General features: G+C 37.7%; 1 protein-coding gene across 1 annotated transcript in view; it reads right to left on the bottom strand.

Annotated features, from left to right (window-relative positions):
• The window catches only part of RIMS1 (regulating synaptic membrane exocytosis 1), a 339,034-nt gene that overhangs the window by 124,870 nt on the left and 195,538 nt on the right, over positions 1–18,626 (bottom strand). Inside the window, exons 9-17 of the mRNA XM_054194820.1 lie at positions 17,070–17,126; positions 16,626–16,672; positions 15,419–15,531; positions 14,243–14,373; positions 13,743–13,914; positions 13,433–13,589; positions 12,142–12,213; positions 4,649–4,805; positions 1,338–1,463 (exon numbers count right to left, since the gene is read on the bottom strand). Coding sequence (XP_054050795.1) covers positions 1,338–1,463; positions 4,649–4,805; positions 12,142–12,213; positions 13,433–13,589; positions 13,743–13,914; positions 14,243–14,373; positions 15,419–15,531; positions 16,626–16,672; positions 17,070–17,126 — 1,032 coding nt within the window. The remainder of the gene's footprint in view (positions 1–1,337; positions 1,464–4,648; positions 4,806–12,141; positions 12,214–13,432; positions 13,590–13,742; positions 13,915–14,242; positions 14,374–15,418; positions 15,532–16,625; positions 16,673–17,069; positions 17,127–18,626) is intronic.

Below are 18,626 nucleotides of genomic sequence, written 5' to 3' on the forward strand. Positions count from 1 at the left end.
ATAATTAATAACATTTGCAAAAGGTGGAAATTACTTGAATTAGCTTAACTATAAACCTCATTAATACATTTAAAATGCATTTCAATTCACCTCTGAAAGGGAATTCAGTACAACAATCCAACGTCTGTAAATACTTCTTGCCTATAAAGTTGAATTTTAAAATGTTCCAAATAACTCATTAATTCCCATACGTATGTTATCCCATTAAAAAAGCAAAACAGGCAAGATCATATAAAAAACTGAACTAGTCCAAACGCAAAAACCATCTGTTATTCAATTTCTGTGTTGCTTCAAAACTGGACAAAGAGTTCCAGAGATTTTTATGGTTTACTCTTTACACATTTTCACATCTCTATGAAATATATGTTATGTATTGAATTTACTGGATTATTTGAAAAGGTTTTGTCATCTTTACTAATGAAAAATAGCAACTTAATGCAAAAAAAAAAAATAATTCAAAGACATTACTAGGATAATTGTTCTTATTTGAATGGTAAAAGTTTGCCATTATAGCTTAGCTACATGATTTTTTTCAAAGTAAACAAAAAATCCACAAACATCGGTAATCTATTTGACTGTCATCATTATGTTTCCCAAATACTGAACTGAAATACCTTTTAAAACCTTTGTCAGCTATAAACAAAACAGAAATTCTCATTTTCTTCCATTTTTTTCAGAATATATTCCTAGATACTTGAAAACAATGCCTAATAGGAGCCACAAAGCGTTCTCTGAGGAGTGTAGCCAGTGCGTGTATTCCAGGGAGAGATATGTATGTGTCACGCATCTAAGATTGGAGATTTTTGCTCATTACAAGCACCGCAGCTATCCTTGCTATGCTTAGAGTACTGTACCAAGTTCACCAGAATGTTACTAAAGATGCTGTGAGACTGCATATATAGATGTCCAAAATCTCTAAGCACAGGAATGCAAATCATAGCATATGGAACTCCCAACTAGTAGGAACGCATGCCTGGTATTTTGCTGGCTACCAAAACAGATAAATTCTGAGTTACAAGAATAGCTAGGGCATACATGTAGATTTATGGTTTTCTAGCAAAAATCTCTGGGCTTCATTCATGAAACAAACAGCAGAATATCCTAGGACAAACACCCAAGAACCGTTAGTCTAGATACCTGCTATTACTATTAACTAGTACACGGTTTTACCAAAAAAGAGGTACAGATAATTTAACCATGACCCTAGATTTGTCAGTTAAAATGATTTCTCTCCTTTCCCCATCACTACCAGTTGCTTTCCTACTGAACACTTGAAAATTAGGCAAACAGGCAAAGACATTTCTAAACTTTTTCCCAAGTTCAGGCTGACGATGTACCTTTCTTGATCAGACAAATACTGACTATCCATGTCTCTGGATCTGTAATCAACCGGCGTTCTGGAGGCATCATGGTGTCTAGTTGGAGAACGTGATCTTCTCATTTGATGAATTTCATCTAAACTCCTGAAAGGCAGAAATATGTATGATAATCTTGTTTTCTCATAAATAACACATCTTAATGGATTACAGTACAAGTTGGTTGAAGGAAGTTTTTTATCATTAAATTGCTAATATATGACTTCTAAAAAAATATCAGCTCTTAAGATTAAAAAACCCCCTCACACCTCTAAGTATAGAAAGCAGCCGTTTCTACCACATTTAGAAGTACATGCCTGTATCTATGTACACTGATGGATTCAGTAGTGGCGTTTTCAAAGTCTGTACTTAAAGAATAACTGAGATAACATAAGAAAGGATAATACATCACAAGAAATTAAGTTTTATGCATTTGTAGATTCATAGCCAGGTTTCTAAAGCATTGATTTTGGGCTGTCAACTTTTTGCAGGTGTCTCCAAGTATCCTTTAAGAAATTCTGGGATACTCTGCAGCAAACTCAGTGTTATACAAAAGGGGTATGATTTTTTTATAAATGCAGGTAAGTTCTGGCCTCCATGACAGTAATTTAAAGCTCTCTTCACATGGAAAAGAACAAGAAAAGAAACTACTACCTAAAGGGCAGATTCTTCCTCTAGTTTAATAACAGCCATTGAAACAAGAAGCATTAGTTTTTCCAATTATAGAATGAAAGGATGGATGGAACTGACTATGAAATCTTTCATTTGTGCATTGCGCTTGTCAATAGAAAGATACAACAAGAGCACATATAATTGTTTGCAAAAGCAGAATGAGGAGTTCTCATTCTCTCTACTATGAAAAAAAAGAGTCAGCGCCACAGCCTCATGTGCAACTGTACTCTTTTATTTCTAAAGGATGCATCACTGAGAAATGCACTAAGCATGCATTACTGAGAAATGCAACAGCACGTGATTTCGTGGGTAGTAAAATAGCTTCATCTGTAAGAACTGATGTAACAGAGGAGGATGTATGCAGGGACATAAGAAGCACACAAAATTTCAATGCACAAGAACAGCATATATGATTTGGAGGATGGAAAGGCAGATGTAAAATAAGGAGGTGATTGGTGACAGCTAACATGGCTTCCCTAAAGGCAAATCGTGCCTGACAAATTTGGTCACCTTCTATGATAGTGTTACAGTGTTGGTGGATAAGGGAAGAGCAACTGACATCATCTACCTGGACTTGTGCAAAGCATTTGACACTGTCCCACACATGATGTCCTTGTCTCTAAATTGGCAAGACATTGATTTGATGGATGGATGAGTCGGTGCATAAGAAATTGGCTGGATGGCCACACTCAAAGAGTTGCAGTCAACACTTCAATGTATTAGTGGCAACCAGTGACGAGTTGCGTTTCTCAAGGGTTGGTATTGGGACCAGTGCTGTTTAACATCTTTGTCAGCTACATGGACAGCGGGATTGAGTGCGCTCTCAGCAAGTTTACCAATGACACCAAGCTGTGTGGTGCGGTCAACACACTGGAGGGAAGGGACACCATCCAGAGGGACCTGGACAGGCTTGAGAGGTGGGCCCTTGCAAACCTCCTGCAGTTCAACAAGGCCAAGTACTAGGCCCCGCACCCGAGTCACGGCAATCCCAAGAACAAATACAGGCCAGGCAGAGAATGGATTGAGAGCTGCCCTGATGAAAAGGACTTGGGGGTGTTGGCTGATGAGAAGCTCAACATGAGCCAGCAACATGCACTTCCAGCCCAGAAAGCCAAGTGCATCCTGGGCTGAATCAAAACAAGCGTGGTCAGCAGGTCAAGGCAGGTGATTCTGCCCCTCTACTCCGCTCTTGTGAGATGTCTCCTATGAAGACAGGCTGAGAGAGTTGGGGTTGTTCAGCCTGGAGAAGAGAAGGCTCTGGGGAGACCTTATAACAGCTTTTCAGTACTTAAAGGGGGCCTACAGAAAAGGTGGAGAGAGACTCTTTATGGGGGAACGTAGTGATAGGACATGGGGCGACAGTTTTAAACTGAAAGAGGGGAGATTTAGATTATATTAGGAAGAAAATCTTTACTGTCAGGGTGGTGAGACGCTGGAATAGGTTTCCCAGAGAAGTTATGGATGCCCCACCCCTGGAAGTGTTCAAGGCCAGGCTGGATGGGGCTTTGAGCCTTTGAGTCTAGTGGGAGGTGTCCCTGCTCATGGCAGGGGGGTTGGAACTAGATGATCTTTAAGGTCTCTTCCAACTCTAACCATTCTAAGATTCTATGAAAAGAAGAAGCAAGATTATCAGGATTCTTAATTGGGAGGAGAAGTTGATTTGCCAGAATATATCATAATTTTGAAACATCACAGATGTCTGGTATTAAATGACTGGTGATGGAACTCCAAAAAAAACAGACACAGAAACGATGGATAAGGAAAGTAATGTAGCACAAAATTTTGCACACAAAATTCAGATGAGAAGGGTAGATTTTCAGTAAACTACACAGCTATTGGGCAATAACGTTGCTAGTGCAACACTGCAAGCTCTTGCACTAATTCAAGAACAAAGCTTCCTAGAAATTGGAGGAAAGGAAAACTGGCAAAAATTGTGTAATTTTTAGGGGTCCATGAGAGGTTGCAAGAGAAGCTTATTGTCCTGCACAATAAAACAAGTAAAATCAAGTGGGTCAAGTTTTGTGCTTAAACAGTTTGTGTGGCACTATTCAGAAAAAGCATAAAGCATGCAAATGAAAAGCTCAAAAAGGATTCTCCTGTTAATAGGTTGTCTATTAAAAGCAGTAAATGCAGAAAATAGAGGTTTATAAATCAAATCACTATCTGATTCTGGAAAGTAATTTTTACTTCTTCCAGTAAAAATGTCACATTATAAATACAGCTTGCTGTTACTTCAAAATTAGTTCAATTCATAGTTAGTATACAATTTGTATACGACACTATTTATTATCCTACAAGTACACTTAAGTGGCTTCACACAAGATTCAGCCACTGACTGAAAAAACATTTCCAAACTTACTTATTAGTTATGGTACACAGATGATGAATCGCAGAGAAAATATCAGTACGAAGAGGTAAATCTTATAAAGTCACGGTTCATCCCATGAGCGCTCTTGAATGACTAATAAAAGCATACATCGAGTTCAAATACTACACTATTAAATTCAGATACACAAAAAGGTTTTTAAATTGTGGAAAACTGCTGAACAAGAGAAAAGTTAATAATGACAGATTATACAAACTTGAAACCACCTAGTGTTTCGCTAACTTGTAAGGCCTACCTCTGTAATGGCACATTTGGTAAACGTGAACGGGTCCTGCCCTGATCGTCGCCACGGTGAGGAGATACTGATCGTGAACGATGATGTGTTGTTCTTTGCTGTTCTGGCACAGTTAGCGTTGTAGATTTACTTTCTCTAGTACTAGATCTATAACCTACTGGCAAGAGGGCAACAAAAGGAAATTAGAGAATAAAAGTCTGGGTTTGGAAAGAATTCAGATGGTTAGTCCTTCCAGGAACACACATCTAACGGCTTACACAACTTTCAAGTTGTTATTCAGCTGTTATACATCCCGATGTATCATGCATCCAGCATAAATTACTAGCATTACCTTTAAATGTCTACATGTACAAAGAAAGAGAAACAGAGATGATTTTCATTGTGTACCAGAAGATGTGAAGGAGTGGACTGAAATAGTTTTCTGACTTGGGGAGGAGTACCCAGAGTAAATTGTATTTCAAAATTGTCATACAATAGCAAATATTTGAAAGGAATCCAAGCAATGTAGGTTTACCTCATTGAACACATGGAGAATGCATGCTTGTGTACAACAGCACAGAGTCATCCAGGACTGCTCGTATATAAAGCATCCTTCTGACTCTTTTTTCTGTTAAATACAAAGATGTTCTCCTACTGAACTTGGCCAAAGCCACCTACTTTCAAAAATTACAAGCATTAAGAGTATATTGTATAGAATACTGGGTGTTGCATACTCTGCAGAAGTTTTGTTTTCTGAATACTATGAATGAGCTGCAAAGTTACTACTCGCAGTTCATTTTTACATAGGATTTAAAAAAAATCAGAATGTCACTACATTTTAAAGCATTGATCTTCCTGTGTCTTTTTCCATGTAGCACACTGTTTGCCTTGTTATACACATTGAATCCCATCCTAAAACAGACGATGAAGCACAATAAGATTAACAGCTTTTCAAAGCGTGCCTGTTGTCTTTCAAAAGGGGCCTAAGGGGATTTGCTCACTTCACTCACTCAATTCTAGACATTTAAATTAGATTACAAGAATCCTTTGACAGAAAATCCCTTAATGACAGAGAGCAAGGAAATCTAAACGAAAATTAAGGGCTTCAAAAATTATTGTTTAGATTCTCAAATAATAATTTTTGCTTCTTCTGTGAATTTGTCTAGCATGAAGTTCCTGAAATGTGTTATTTGGTTCAGATAAAAAAACCAGCCTGTATCAGAAATCTTCAAAATCTTCACCACTACAAGTATGATAGGGAAGGCAGATAGGAAGGAGACAATGTTGATAAAACAATTATTAGAGTCTTACTACAGACTTTCTGGTTACTGTCAGCTAGAAAACATATGCAGAAAGACCTCTGCAAGTTCTGCTATCATTTTGTCCCACTTTTCTGTCTTCTACTTTGTAGTATTGCGGCTTGTGTGAGAATATGGGAAATAATTCTTTTCTTCATTTCTTGAAGCAGAGAGGTGGGATGAGGTTAATAAATTTGGGAAACAAGAAGCACTATGCGTATTGATAGATCTTAGAGGGTAGGACTGGGCTTAAAGAAAAGCACTCATCTTAAGAACATATCTTGTAGCTCAGAAAAAAACACCAGGGACCGTAATGTTGAGTGCATGTGTATGCTGTTCTCAAAACAACACTGTTAGGCATGTCAAATAAAAATAATAAACATAATTTCAAATTTAAAATGTGACATTACTCAAGTTTGGGGAGGGCAGGGGCTATTGTTTGAAAACCAGAGAAAACCTGGGGGAAAAAACTTTTGGGAGAGCTCACTTCTAGCTACAAAAGAGAGCTCTCTAGTAGCTACAAAACCGGCAAACGCTTGCCACTTCAATGGCATTTTTAATGGCAAAGCTGCACTGAGTACTGACTGCAAAATAGGCCTGTAAAAGTTGATAGCATGCCTGAAAGTACCAAGGTTTATCAACCTTTTAACAAAGGAGGACTGCAATGTTTCACAGGTTTTGATGTACTGGGATGCTGGAGTACCTTACCTGCCGAAAAAGTGTTTCAGAGCTGTGTAATAAAATTAGAAAGAAACATAAGGATCTCCTTGATCTCAGGACAAGAACTGGGTGCAAATTTTGAAGTAAAAAAAGGGCTCCCTCAGGACTTCAATGGAGTTTCCCTCATCTCATGTACTAATGTTGCTGCTGAAAATATCTGGGTTTTTTGTCAAAGGAAGAAAAAGGACTACATGTGACAAAAGCTGGATGTGTTCCCTTTCCCAGGATAACTAAATCCAAGCTGTATCTGCTAAAAGATATTTCACTTCCCAAACAAGCTTGTTTTAGAAATCCCGTCATCTCTATCAGAAGGAACACTAGTTTACATTTATTCAACACTAAAATCAAAGAAATCCAAAACTTCTTTCCAGTCTTTAGGCAACTGTACTGAAATACATATCATTTAAATATTAAAAGTAAATATACATTTCAGTTTAAAATATATTTCTAGAGTATCTCTAGTCTGCCTAAAAAAATACACCTAGGATTATCCTGTACACTTAAAAATCTGGTATAGAAAGATGATTTTATCCTATATATTCTCTTCATAGCCAAGCTATCCAGGGCACAATATCTGAAACTTGTGCACTGTGCGTACACAAAGCTTACAGAACAGACAATTCACATTTATCCTGAACGTTAGCCCAAGTATTGTCAAGTTGGTGAAATCGCATCCATACTTCCCAAGTGACCGTGACAGTGACAGCAACAGTAACATTTCCTCTTATCCCCAAATACAAAGGCTCTGTGCTCTCCAGAGTGAGCAGAGGAATTATTTGCATGGACCAGCATGATAGCAGCGATCAAGCTTATGGTAGTTTATGCAGAAGAAGTTGCTCAGTTGCTCATGGGAAACTGTCAGGTGTGAGATGAAACGGAAGCTGGATGGATGATGAAAATGGTTTTAGCAAGTGCTTGATACCAGAACTGTTTTGTTGTTGTTTTTTTTTAAGACAATACAGACAATGACAAGGTGTTGTGTTGATGTCCCCTGCTGCTACAGGAGGAAGGCGAGTACAATGCAACCATTTGTAGAGATTACATGCAATAGAAAAATAAATTGTTCTGAAGAGTTACCCAAAGCATAAGCAATACAGCTCATTAAAAATACGCTTTGGGATATTGTCACCTGCATATCAGCTTTTTTTTGCTTTTTAATTAAGAAAGTTACTGAAGTTTTGGTTAAAAAGATAGGCCTCAAAACATCTTTTGAATTTATTAAATCTTTTACTGGTCCTTTACTGACCCTTCTTATATACTTAGCATGGGTGCGGCCACATGTGGAGTACTGGGCTCCCCAGTGAAAGACAGACATGGAGTTACTGGTGTGAGTCCAGCTCAGGATCACAAAGATAATTAAGAGACTGAAGCATCTCTCATATGAGGAGAGGCTAAGAGATTTAAAATAATATTTTCTTCATGCAAATAGATGTGGGCATACCAAAAAACCCTGCCAATATCAATTCTGTTAAAGCCGAACTTAAAGTTACTTTCAGCTGTTGATATAAACTCCTTTTATGAACAGTTCTATGAACTGACTTTAAAAAAATTATATATATCACTGCAACACAGTAATAACAAGTGAGGACAGTACAATTATATGAAAGATAAGACACATTTGTGATATGACATGGGAAAAATACGTTTCTTAAAATACTCTTGAAGTTATCAAAGTGCCATTATTTTTGATGTAGCAGTCTTTACTTCCATTGACAAGCAGCAATTTGTTGCCGCTGAGGAAAATAGTTTACTCTGTTATTACTAAATGCTAATATGCATTTGCTTTAGCCATTGGTAAAACATTTGAAATTATAGTTTTAAGGATTTCCAATGTTAGTTAAATTAGCCAAAATATTTTCATCATTCCTTTTTTAGCTTATGGTGGTGATCAAGTGAACTTCTGTGCTTCAACATGTTGCAGTTATGTTTCTTGTTTAAAAAATGAGCAATAATGCTTGTGAAAATCTTGAGATATTAAGAAGGCAAAATAACTTCCTTCTCATATGAATATTTCAAGAAAAAGAATAAAATAACAACTAGTAAGAATATACCTTTAAAAAAGACAGAGCTTATTTATCATATACAAGCACCACAGGGGGTAACACTGGCAAGTAAGTGGTAAAGGAAGGAAAAGGGGCTTTAAAGGGAAACATTTTCTTTTGCATGACATGTTGTAAACTCAATTATTATATTCTTACTTCTGTTAAGAAGCAATATCTTAATCCTAGACCAAACTAGTTGAAGCCAGCAGAGGCTATGCCCAAATGGTAAGAGTTCCCCTGAGCCACATCATCATTCTATATTATGGGGAAATATGGGTATTCGTCATTCTCTCCCACATGCATATCTTTCAAGAGAACGTGTGGGAAATCTGGACCAGACGAGACCTGCAGTGCACTCTGGTGAGGTCCACGGTATTGGGGGGCAGAAAGAGGGAAGGGGTAAAGGCCCCGCAGCACAACAAGGAACTTGCACGCAACTTGATTTTAACAGAGGGGACTGTTAGATGGAGAAGATACTGTACTGTTCAGTGCAAATGAAGGTAGCGGTCCAAAGTCTTAGAAGATTTAGCAACGTGATAAGTTAGGAAGGTTGGACAGGAGGGAAGAAATGCATATCTGAACTTGGTGTCCAGGCACATTTGTGAATCTGTGCCTAAGATTCTTGAGCAATTCAGTAGATGGTGGGACTGACAACCTTTTCCAGCTCTCACTGCAAAACACATTTTCATATGTTGTCTAGGCTGTCACACATTCGTGTGATGACTTAAATTTTCTTTCCATCTGTGCACCTAAAGCCTAACCCCTTTTAAGAATTCAGGTTGCACCTGCAAACAAACCCCCCCCACACTTATTTGTATATCCACTGCACACAGGAATTACAAACAGATGAACTCAATTTACAATTGCCAAACATGTATCCATTAAACTCAAAGTAGACAAGTTTGTGCTTGGTCAGGTCAGCTGCCAGATTATTTCTGATTAGGTAGACTTCAGAAGAAGTTTCCTCACCAGGCCTTTCAAGTTTCAGTTTAGAGACCCTCAGGCTCATTGTAAATCCTACTGCTACAGATTAAATCTTGCAATTTTCTACAGCTATCTCAGAGAAAGTTTGGGCTCCTGCATTCTTCAAAGGAACATCTGAGCTTGCACAGCCCCAAGAAATTTCTGTAAGAATCAGTTACTCAAGTGCTGACCCAGCAAATAGAGTCCAATGCACTCAGCTGTCAGATGGAGAATGGTTTTGCATTGTGTTTGTGTGGTTTTGGTAGCTGGGGTGGCTCCTGTGAGAGCTGCTAGGTAAGCTTCCCCCATGTCTGTCAGAGTCAATTCCAGCTGGCTCAAAGATGGACCCACCACTGGCCAAGGCTTAGCCCATCAGCGATGGTGGTAGAACCTCTGTGGTAACATATTTAAGGGGTAAAAGATGCTGAGCAACAGCAGCTGCAACAAGGAGTGAGAATATGTGAGAGCAACAACTCTGCAGACACCAAGGTCAGTGAAGGAGGAGGTGCTTCAGGCACCGGAGCAGAGATTCTCCTGCAGCCCATGGAGGTTAACAGTGGAACAGATATCCACCTGCAGCCCGTGAAGGACCCCACACTGGAGCAGGTGGATGTGCCCTGAAGGAGGCTGTGGCCCCATGGGAAGCCTGTGATGGAAGCAGGCTCCTGACAGGACCGGTGGAAAGAGGAGCCCATGCTGGAACAGGTTTGCTGTCAGGACTTGTGACCCTGTGGGGGACCCACACTGGAGCAGTTAGTGAAGAACTGCAGCCTACGGGAAGGATTCACATTGGAGAAGTTCATGGACGACTGTCTCCTGTGTGAGCGACCCAACGCTGGAGCAGGGAAAGAGTGTGAGGAGCCCTCCCCCTGAGGAGGAAGGAGCAGCAGAGACAGTGTGAGATGAACTGATGACAAGACCCATTCCTGTACGCCTGCGCCACTGTTGGGGAGGAGGTAGGGAAAATCGTGGGTAAAGTTGAGCCCAGGAAGAAGGGAGGGTTGGGAGGAATGTGTTTTTAAGATTTAGTTTTATTTCTAATTACCCTACTCTGATTGGATTGGTAATAAATTAAACTAATTTTTCCCCAAGTCGAGTCTGGTTTGCCCATGATGATAACTGCTGAGTGACCTCCCTGTCTGTACCTCGACCCAGGAGCCTTTCGTTATACTCTTCCTCCCCTGTCCAGCTGAGGAGGGAAGTGACAAAGTGGCTTTGGTGGATTCCTGGCATTCAGCCAGGGTCAACCCATCACAGGTTTATTTCAAATAGTAAACAGATACCTTGAAGAACCAGCAACAGAAAAAAGCCCCAATTCTTAATACGGTATACTGAAACCTTAAATGTAAGTAAGTCCTATGCCAGTATCTACATTGCCAACTAAAAAAAATGAAATAATAAATAGTAAAAAATATTTAGAACCTATGATTTATTTTAATTTTAAATGTTCTCTCTCTCAGATGATGCAAAAATATCAAGATTAATCACTTCATTAAAGCAAATATCATTACTAGACACACCTGATCAAATTTCCCTCCTAGTAACTCAGGTGATAAATGTATTAAAGAAAGGAAAGGATCCAATCAACATCAAAGGAAGGAGAATTTGGCTCAGTAAACATCAAAATGAGATTGCATTAATAAAATACGTGATTTATTTGTATGGCTATATAATAAATAAATAAATTGCCTGATTATTTTAACCACAAATCAGGAAGGCAGAGAGCTTTCCCAATCCCACCATGATTTAATTCATTGATTTTCATCAGGAAGATCCACAGAAAAACTTATATATTACTGGCCATGAGACAGCGACTCTTCAGTTAGGTTGGGGCAATTGGGAAACATATTCATCTGACTTGTGGCAACAGTCAAATAGAAGTAGAAAAATGTGGTATCAGAAATGACCCTCAAGATTTTCAGTATGTAAGGAATGCTGAACTAAAAGTAAAACCACGATAGTCTGTACAAGTATATACTTATGAACATTCAGGTAATGATAGTTCATGAAGGCTTATGAAAACTATAAAAGATACAGCCATGCGACATGCATCTTAATCTACAGCCATGCATTCTCAATAAAGTCCATGGGAGACTGCATTATATCTAAGTTTCAAGCAAAAAGCAAAATAAAAAAAATGCTTGCAATAAACACTGAAATCTTAATTACCATTTAAAAATGATTTTTTGAATTTAATTTATATTTTAAATAATGCTTGGAACATTATGCAGTAAACAATTAAACAATTTGAACCATCCAGTGGTTCACATATGAAGAACAATATGTAAAAGAAATTTCAATGAATGAACAGTAGAATTTTTTAATTCACCATGATTTAGGGCAGATACCATGGAATAATCAAGAAAACTGTTTTTTTCACAATGCATTCTCCAAAACCAGTACCCTCAATATTTCGAAATGTTATAAAGAAAAAATAAATAAACAAGCAAAAAAGAAGAAGAAAGCAGGACCATGCTGTTCACCCACGCACCTGGAGGAACAACTCCAATACCATCATCAACATCATAATCTGAGATGTCACTATCACTGATTGGCCGAGATCCTGCACAACAGTAAGGTAAACAAATACCTGAACATCTGGTTGTGTTATAAAATGTAAAAGTATTTTCATTTAACTACTGAAATAAAAAAGATGATTTTAAGTCTAAACAATAGAGGAGGAGAACTGAACTGTGGTGACTGACAGTGACGTTCCACAAGACAGCTGAGACAATTGAACGCCTTACAGCTGCTGCAGCCTCCTTTCCCCTTCTCCTTCCCTCAAGTCCTCAGTAATCCGCTACTGGGATAGTTTATCTCACTAAACCAGCAAAAAGTTAACTCTAATAAAGAAAAAAAAAATGCTTTTGTGCTATTCAGTGAGTAAGCTGAATCGGCTTGCCGAACAGGAAAGGAGAGGTGGCAGCATATGGTGAGAGAGGGAAAGAGGAAAAAGCACTGCCAGCTTTTAAAAAAGTTCAAATATCTCACGAAAACTAACCTTTAATTTGCTCACTCTATACATATCTTTATGCAGTAATTACAGCAGTATCCCATTTTTATTATTCATTCCTGAATGTGCACCAATTTCCTATGCATTGGCTGGAATGAATGATTTCCACGTTCAAGAAAAAACAGAAAAACAGCTTGGAAACGTGTTTTAAAATAATCTCCCACGTCCTTCTTATTTCTAAATAAATCTTAAAATAATTTAAATGAACAAAGATATTCAAGTATTTCAATACATTAACTACTTTAATATGCCTCATACAAACCTAAAATCAGACTCACCAAAACAATCATACCTCCCAAATACACACAAACAATTTCTCTTTGCTACAGAAGTACACTTCTCATCTGGTTGTACAATGGGCATATTGGAGGTTGAGACGAACTTTATGAGAAAAAGTGCTTTTAAGCCTCATAGATCTTTAAGGACTTTCTTTTATTAAATAAAAAAGCTTTTAATTATTAAAACAAAGTATCCAATAATGATGAACTTCATCTTTCTATTTAAAAGGAAATTTATGCAAACAGATGTTTGAACAATTTCCTTTTGCTAGTGAAAACCAAACCACTTCCAACAAATTTCACACGCTTAAAAGTTATGCGACACAGGTGAAAGGCTGCTATGTCATAATTCACATTTCTTTTCTGCCACACATTTTCATTACGTTTAAAGACTACGAAACAGTATTTTTATCTTGTATATGGAAGTTAAATACCATTACACCATATCCAGCATTTCTAATTTAAAAGAGATGAATGGAATTTGGACCTACTTTGTAATTTTTTGCTAGTGCTTTCTCCACCATGAACATGTCTTCTTGGCATGAAAGGTGATGGCTGAGGCAGAGGTAGTGAAGATTCATCATGTGTCTGTAACTTATACCAATGTGGTTCATCATCTAAAAGTGCTGTCTCCAGCTCTATAAGAATCTAGTAGAAAAATTACCAGGTTTTAATTTGACTTTCAACATACACACACACACAAACACATATACAAAATATGCATATGTATATGTATTCGTATATGTATATGTACTCAAAACCAAACAATGAACTCAGGAGAAATGTGATTGTATGTATCACCTCTCCAAGAAATTCACTCTCTTCTTCTTGTACTCTTGGCTGATCCCATACGGTTATTTCAAGCATTCGTTCTCTAAAATCTCTACGATGTACATGTGAGTAGAGAAAAGTTTGGTTCCATTTTGGCTCTAGACTTTTCTTTACTGTTTTGGTCCTCCTTTTACTCTTATCACTGAAACATAAATATTTGTTGTAAATTGTTTGTAGAGAGAAATCACAAAATGCCATCTACTCATCAGCACTCACTGTTTTCATTCTTTCTGACCTGATAATGCCTAAAATAGAAAACTATTTGCTGTGCAGTGGATCACATTCATCCAAAAGTCCATAAAGTTAAGTTGATACTGACTTGCATGATTCAAGCACAATTTTTTTTTATATAATTAATCTAACTATAACAAATTATTCAAAGGAATTCTTTACTTCATAAGCATCCATTTACAAGTTGATTCAATACATGGTAAATTACAACATAGTTTTCTGAACTGTAAAACTACTACCTTCTGTCTGGAAGAAAATACATTTTTACATAGGGATTCCTGGGGCGTCCATCTACTCTTGGTGGCAAATCTGTTGCTTGCAGAACATTTACTATTAACTGATGTCCCACTTTGTCATACCACAGTTTAACCTACAGGAATCAAGTTACCAGAAAACATTAGTGAAAACGGAGAAATAACAACATTTTCTGACTGCATCACATTAACCACATGTGAAAGTAACCACTGTTTTTTCCAAGAGACAATGAGATACATTTTTATTTCAGATCCCTTAGTATTTAATTAAGTTTGATGGAAAAGATGATGGTACGTACCAAAGACTTTTGTATTTACCACAGCTGAATAAAATGGTGGTGCCTGATTATACTTACATTGTTTATTGTACTCACTGCATAATCTTGTATCTGTGAGTGCATTTAAACCAGCGAATGTCTTAGCTCTGCACCTTAAAAGCTATATTCAAATAGGAAGCCCAGATTGTAGCTAAACTCAAGGCATAGTTGAAATCTATTTACTCTGATTTGTCACCTTGCAAGTGTTCTTATGAAAAATCTAATATACAGATAAATCACTTATTAAAAGAATGATAACATCATGAAATTTTTAAGCCTGTTGTATACTTAGAAATTAATATGATGAATATAAAAAAATATAAGAATGTACAAAACCAAGTCTAAGTACTCACGGTACATTTAATAAGCACAGCTTTGACTAGTATTATAGACAGTTCCAAGATGTAGCATGTATCTAAATTAAAATGCATTACTGAACAGTTTAACTCTTAACAAATACACAGCTCTTTACACGCTCCCATAAAGAAGGTAAAGTGGCGTCATGCTTGTTATCTGCAGATTACTGGGCATGTGCAGAAGAGTCACCACTTTCAATGCAGAGGGTACATAATTACAAGTTACAAGGCACTTTTATGGGCTCCTCTCAATGTAAATTCCTGCGCTCTCTGGTGTATTAAGACAACAATTCTTTAACTCTGCTGCGATTACAGTGATGGTTTGTGAGCATGTACTGGGGGTCTTAAAAAACATTTGAAAGATGTTAGTCTTTACCAACAGCAGACATTTCTCTTGACCTCCCAATAGACCTTGGGAATGTGGAGGGCTGAGGGCCAGCACTTCATAGATTTTCATTAACAACTCAGGAAAAACAAAATATGCTCACAGAAAGCTGCCCTGGTAGGACTTGTGGTGCATCCCGTAGGGCTCCAGGGCTGGTCGGAGATATAACAGAAATAGAAGGCCTTTCCATCTTCTGAGATTCAAAAGAACTTGAACCTAAAAATACAGGAGAAACACATAAACTTTCCATCCAAAATTCAGAAGTGAATTTGGATAACTTATAGAATCATAGAATTTTGGTTGGAAGAGACCTTTAATATCATCAACATCAACCTAACACTGCCAAAACCACCGCTAAACCATGTCCCTCAGCACTACATCTACCTGCCTTTTAAATATCTCCAGGGATGGCGACTCAACCACTTCCCTGGGCAGCCTGTGCCAATGCTTGACAACTCTTTCATTGAAAAAATTTTTCTTCATGTCCAATCTAAACCTCCCCTGGTGCAACTTGAGGTCATTTCCTCTTGTCCTATCACTTGTTACTAGGGAGACCAACCGACCCCCACCTGGCTACACCCTCCTTTCAGGCAGCTGTAGAGAGCGATAAGGTCACCCCTCAGCCCCCTTTTCTCCAGGCTGAACAACCCCAGCTCCCTCAGCCGCTCCTCATAAGGCTTGTGCTCTAGACCCTCACCAGCTTCATTGCCCTTCTCTGAACACACTCCAGCACTTCAATGTCTTTCTTGTAGTGAGGGGCCCAAAATTAGACACAGTACTTGAGGTGGGGCCTCACCAGTGCCGAGTACAGTGGGACAATCACTGCCCCAGTCCTGCTGGCCACACAGTTCCTGATACAGGCCAGGATGCTGTTGGCCTTCATTTGAAGCATGATACACAAAAAGTTCACCTAACCAACATTTTCTTCTTAAGAAAAAGAGAAACAAGAACTCTGGACTTAACGATGGACGGTGCAGGAAGTAAAAACCTGACACTGTTTGTTCCTTTGGCAATCCCTTATACCTGTTTTCCCTCTTATGTTTTGGACCACAGAGTGCACACCAATATGGTACTAAAAACACAAGATATAGAAGAGAACAATAAAATCCTGCTAACATTTGAAACTTGTATAGCTTTTAATCAAATTTATATCGTTTAGAATCTAACACACAAGACCAGTGAACTTTGTCATAAAAAAACCTTGGAGCCAATGCAGTCTCCCAGTGCTCATCTTTCAGAAAATCCAGAACTGAAATGATTGTGCTGGGCACAAGACCATGCTTAGTGAAAGAAACGAGGTGTGTACTCACTAGACTCTAACGGGGGGTGAGAAGTCTCGGGAATCCGTGGAATATCACTAAAATATGAATATACATACAGTAATTAAAAACAATAGAGGTGACAATCTCCTGTAACAAACACATTTCTGGGACACGTTTTTAGAAATATGGATCTGTTTCTGTTCTAATAGGTTACAAGGAAAGAAAGGGGAAATATTTAAAGACATATTTTCGACTAGCATTCATGAAAATCTTACTAATGCAAACTACTTCTTTCAAATTTAGGAACTAGCAGACATAACAATATGAGCACTACAATGTTAATATTGAGGATGGATTCCGCAATATTTTTACAACCAGAACAATAAAGTTAGAGAGCTTTTAGGAAGAGAAAGGTGACAAATGTATGAATGAATGTATGAACTATATGAACTATTTTTTGGAGGGAAAAAAAAAAAAGACAGATTAACTCACTAGTAATTTTTATACAAACGTCTCAAGGAGTTCACGGAATGAAATTGATGAAAATGTCTTATAAAAATAAAAAGAAAAAGCAAACTGCATTAGCGATGTTAAACAAACAAAAGAATAATCCATTTTTTCAAAGGCTAAAAAAGAAAAATCAAACCATATTACAATTGGGTATGGACATTTTTTGACATACAAATACCCAGCACATATACAGGCATAAGCAAAATCAAACTGGTAAAGTCCACACATATCTATCACAATTTTGCCATCAACAAATTTAATCTTTCATCAAAATCTGGATGATGCTAGCTCCTGACTCTCTGCTGTTCTCAGCAATCATTGAAAATACTTTGTGAGAGCAAGAAACAACTGTTATTGTACAAAAGTTAGCAAAGCAGCAGAGCAGGACAATGAAAAAAAAAGATCTCAGTAAATTACGTGAAAATATTTTCAACCACACAAACTAATCCAAAATTGGAACCACAATAACATTTCTAAAGAACATTTACAAGTTTTTAAGTCTAAAGCTCAGCATTTTAAAGGTATTCAGGCATTTCTCTGTTCAGTGAAACACTATCTTAGTGACTTGGGTGTCAGAAAAATTAAATCTCCTAGGCGTATAAAAGTCACTTAGAAAAAAGAGACAGTTCAGTCAGAAAAGGGATGTAAGTGTGCCCAATCAATTAGTCTTAAATTTGCTTTTCATGTCCTGCAATTTAAACTTCTGGTGCACGTGTTTTAAAAAAGCCTATTTCCGCTCGCAGTTAATGTCACACATCATCAGCTTACATCTCATATCACTCCACAAGAACGTGCTTTTCTTCCTTCGGCTCTGTAATTCAAGAGTAATGTGGTTTCCACAAACTCATGGAAATATAATTGCATTACTTATTCTTGACATGGCATAGTACCACTTCACAAACATATCAGCAGATTAACGATGTGTTGCACAGCAGGACTGCTGTGCAGACTTCTCCCTTTTAAACATTTTTTCCCTTCACTTTACAGGGCAATTCTCCAAAACATGTACTTAGCATATTCAAACTGATTTTTCTGTTCAATACAACGTTAAGTTTGCAATGTTTTCTTGCGCTAGAATATGAACGCTCTCATCCGCACTACAGCATTTTTTGTAATAATATCCCATTTAGGATATCTAAATGCGGGCTCACATGCGCAAGGAATGTTTCAACATGGAATATGCAACCTACTGTGTCAAGTTTCATAATTCCTGAGTGGGTGAAAAAATGGTCAAGTTGATAGTATTTTCTGCACTTAGAGCTGGGGATACAAAAGTCCTAGCCAGGTAAATGACAAAAATAATCAGATTTTTCTTAAGACTTTACTCGTCAGAGAGGAAAGAACTGAAAACATAATTTCTTAATGTATTTTTCTAAAGCCCTTGTAATTCTTACTAAAAACTGACAGGAAAAGTGGAAGCTAGTACATAAATTTCAACTCCTGACAAAATGCATGGTTTGCAAGAGAAGTGTTATTTGGCAGTTTTCCCACCCACCCCATTCATCCCCACCGTATTAGAGCTCGTTCACCCTCAGGAAA

The sequence above is a fragment of the Rissa tridactyla genome, chromosome 3, assembly GCF_028500815.1.
Source record: "Rissa tridactyla isolate bRisTri1 chromosome 3, bRisTri1.patW.cur.20221130, whole genome shotgun sequence".
NCBI lineage: Eukaryota > Metazoa > Chordata > Aves > Charadriiformes > Laridae > Rissa > Rissa tridactyla.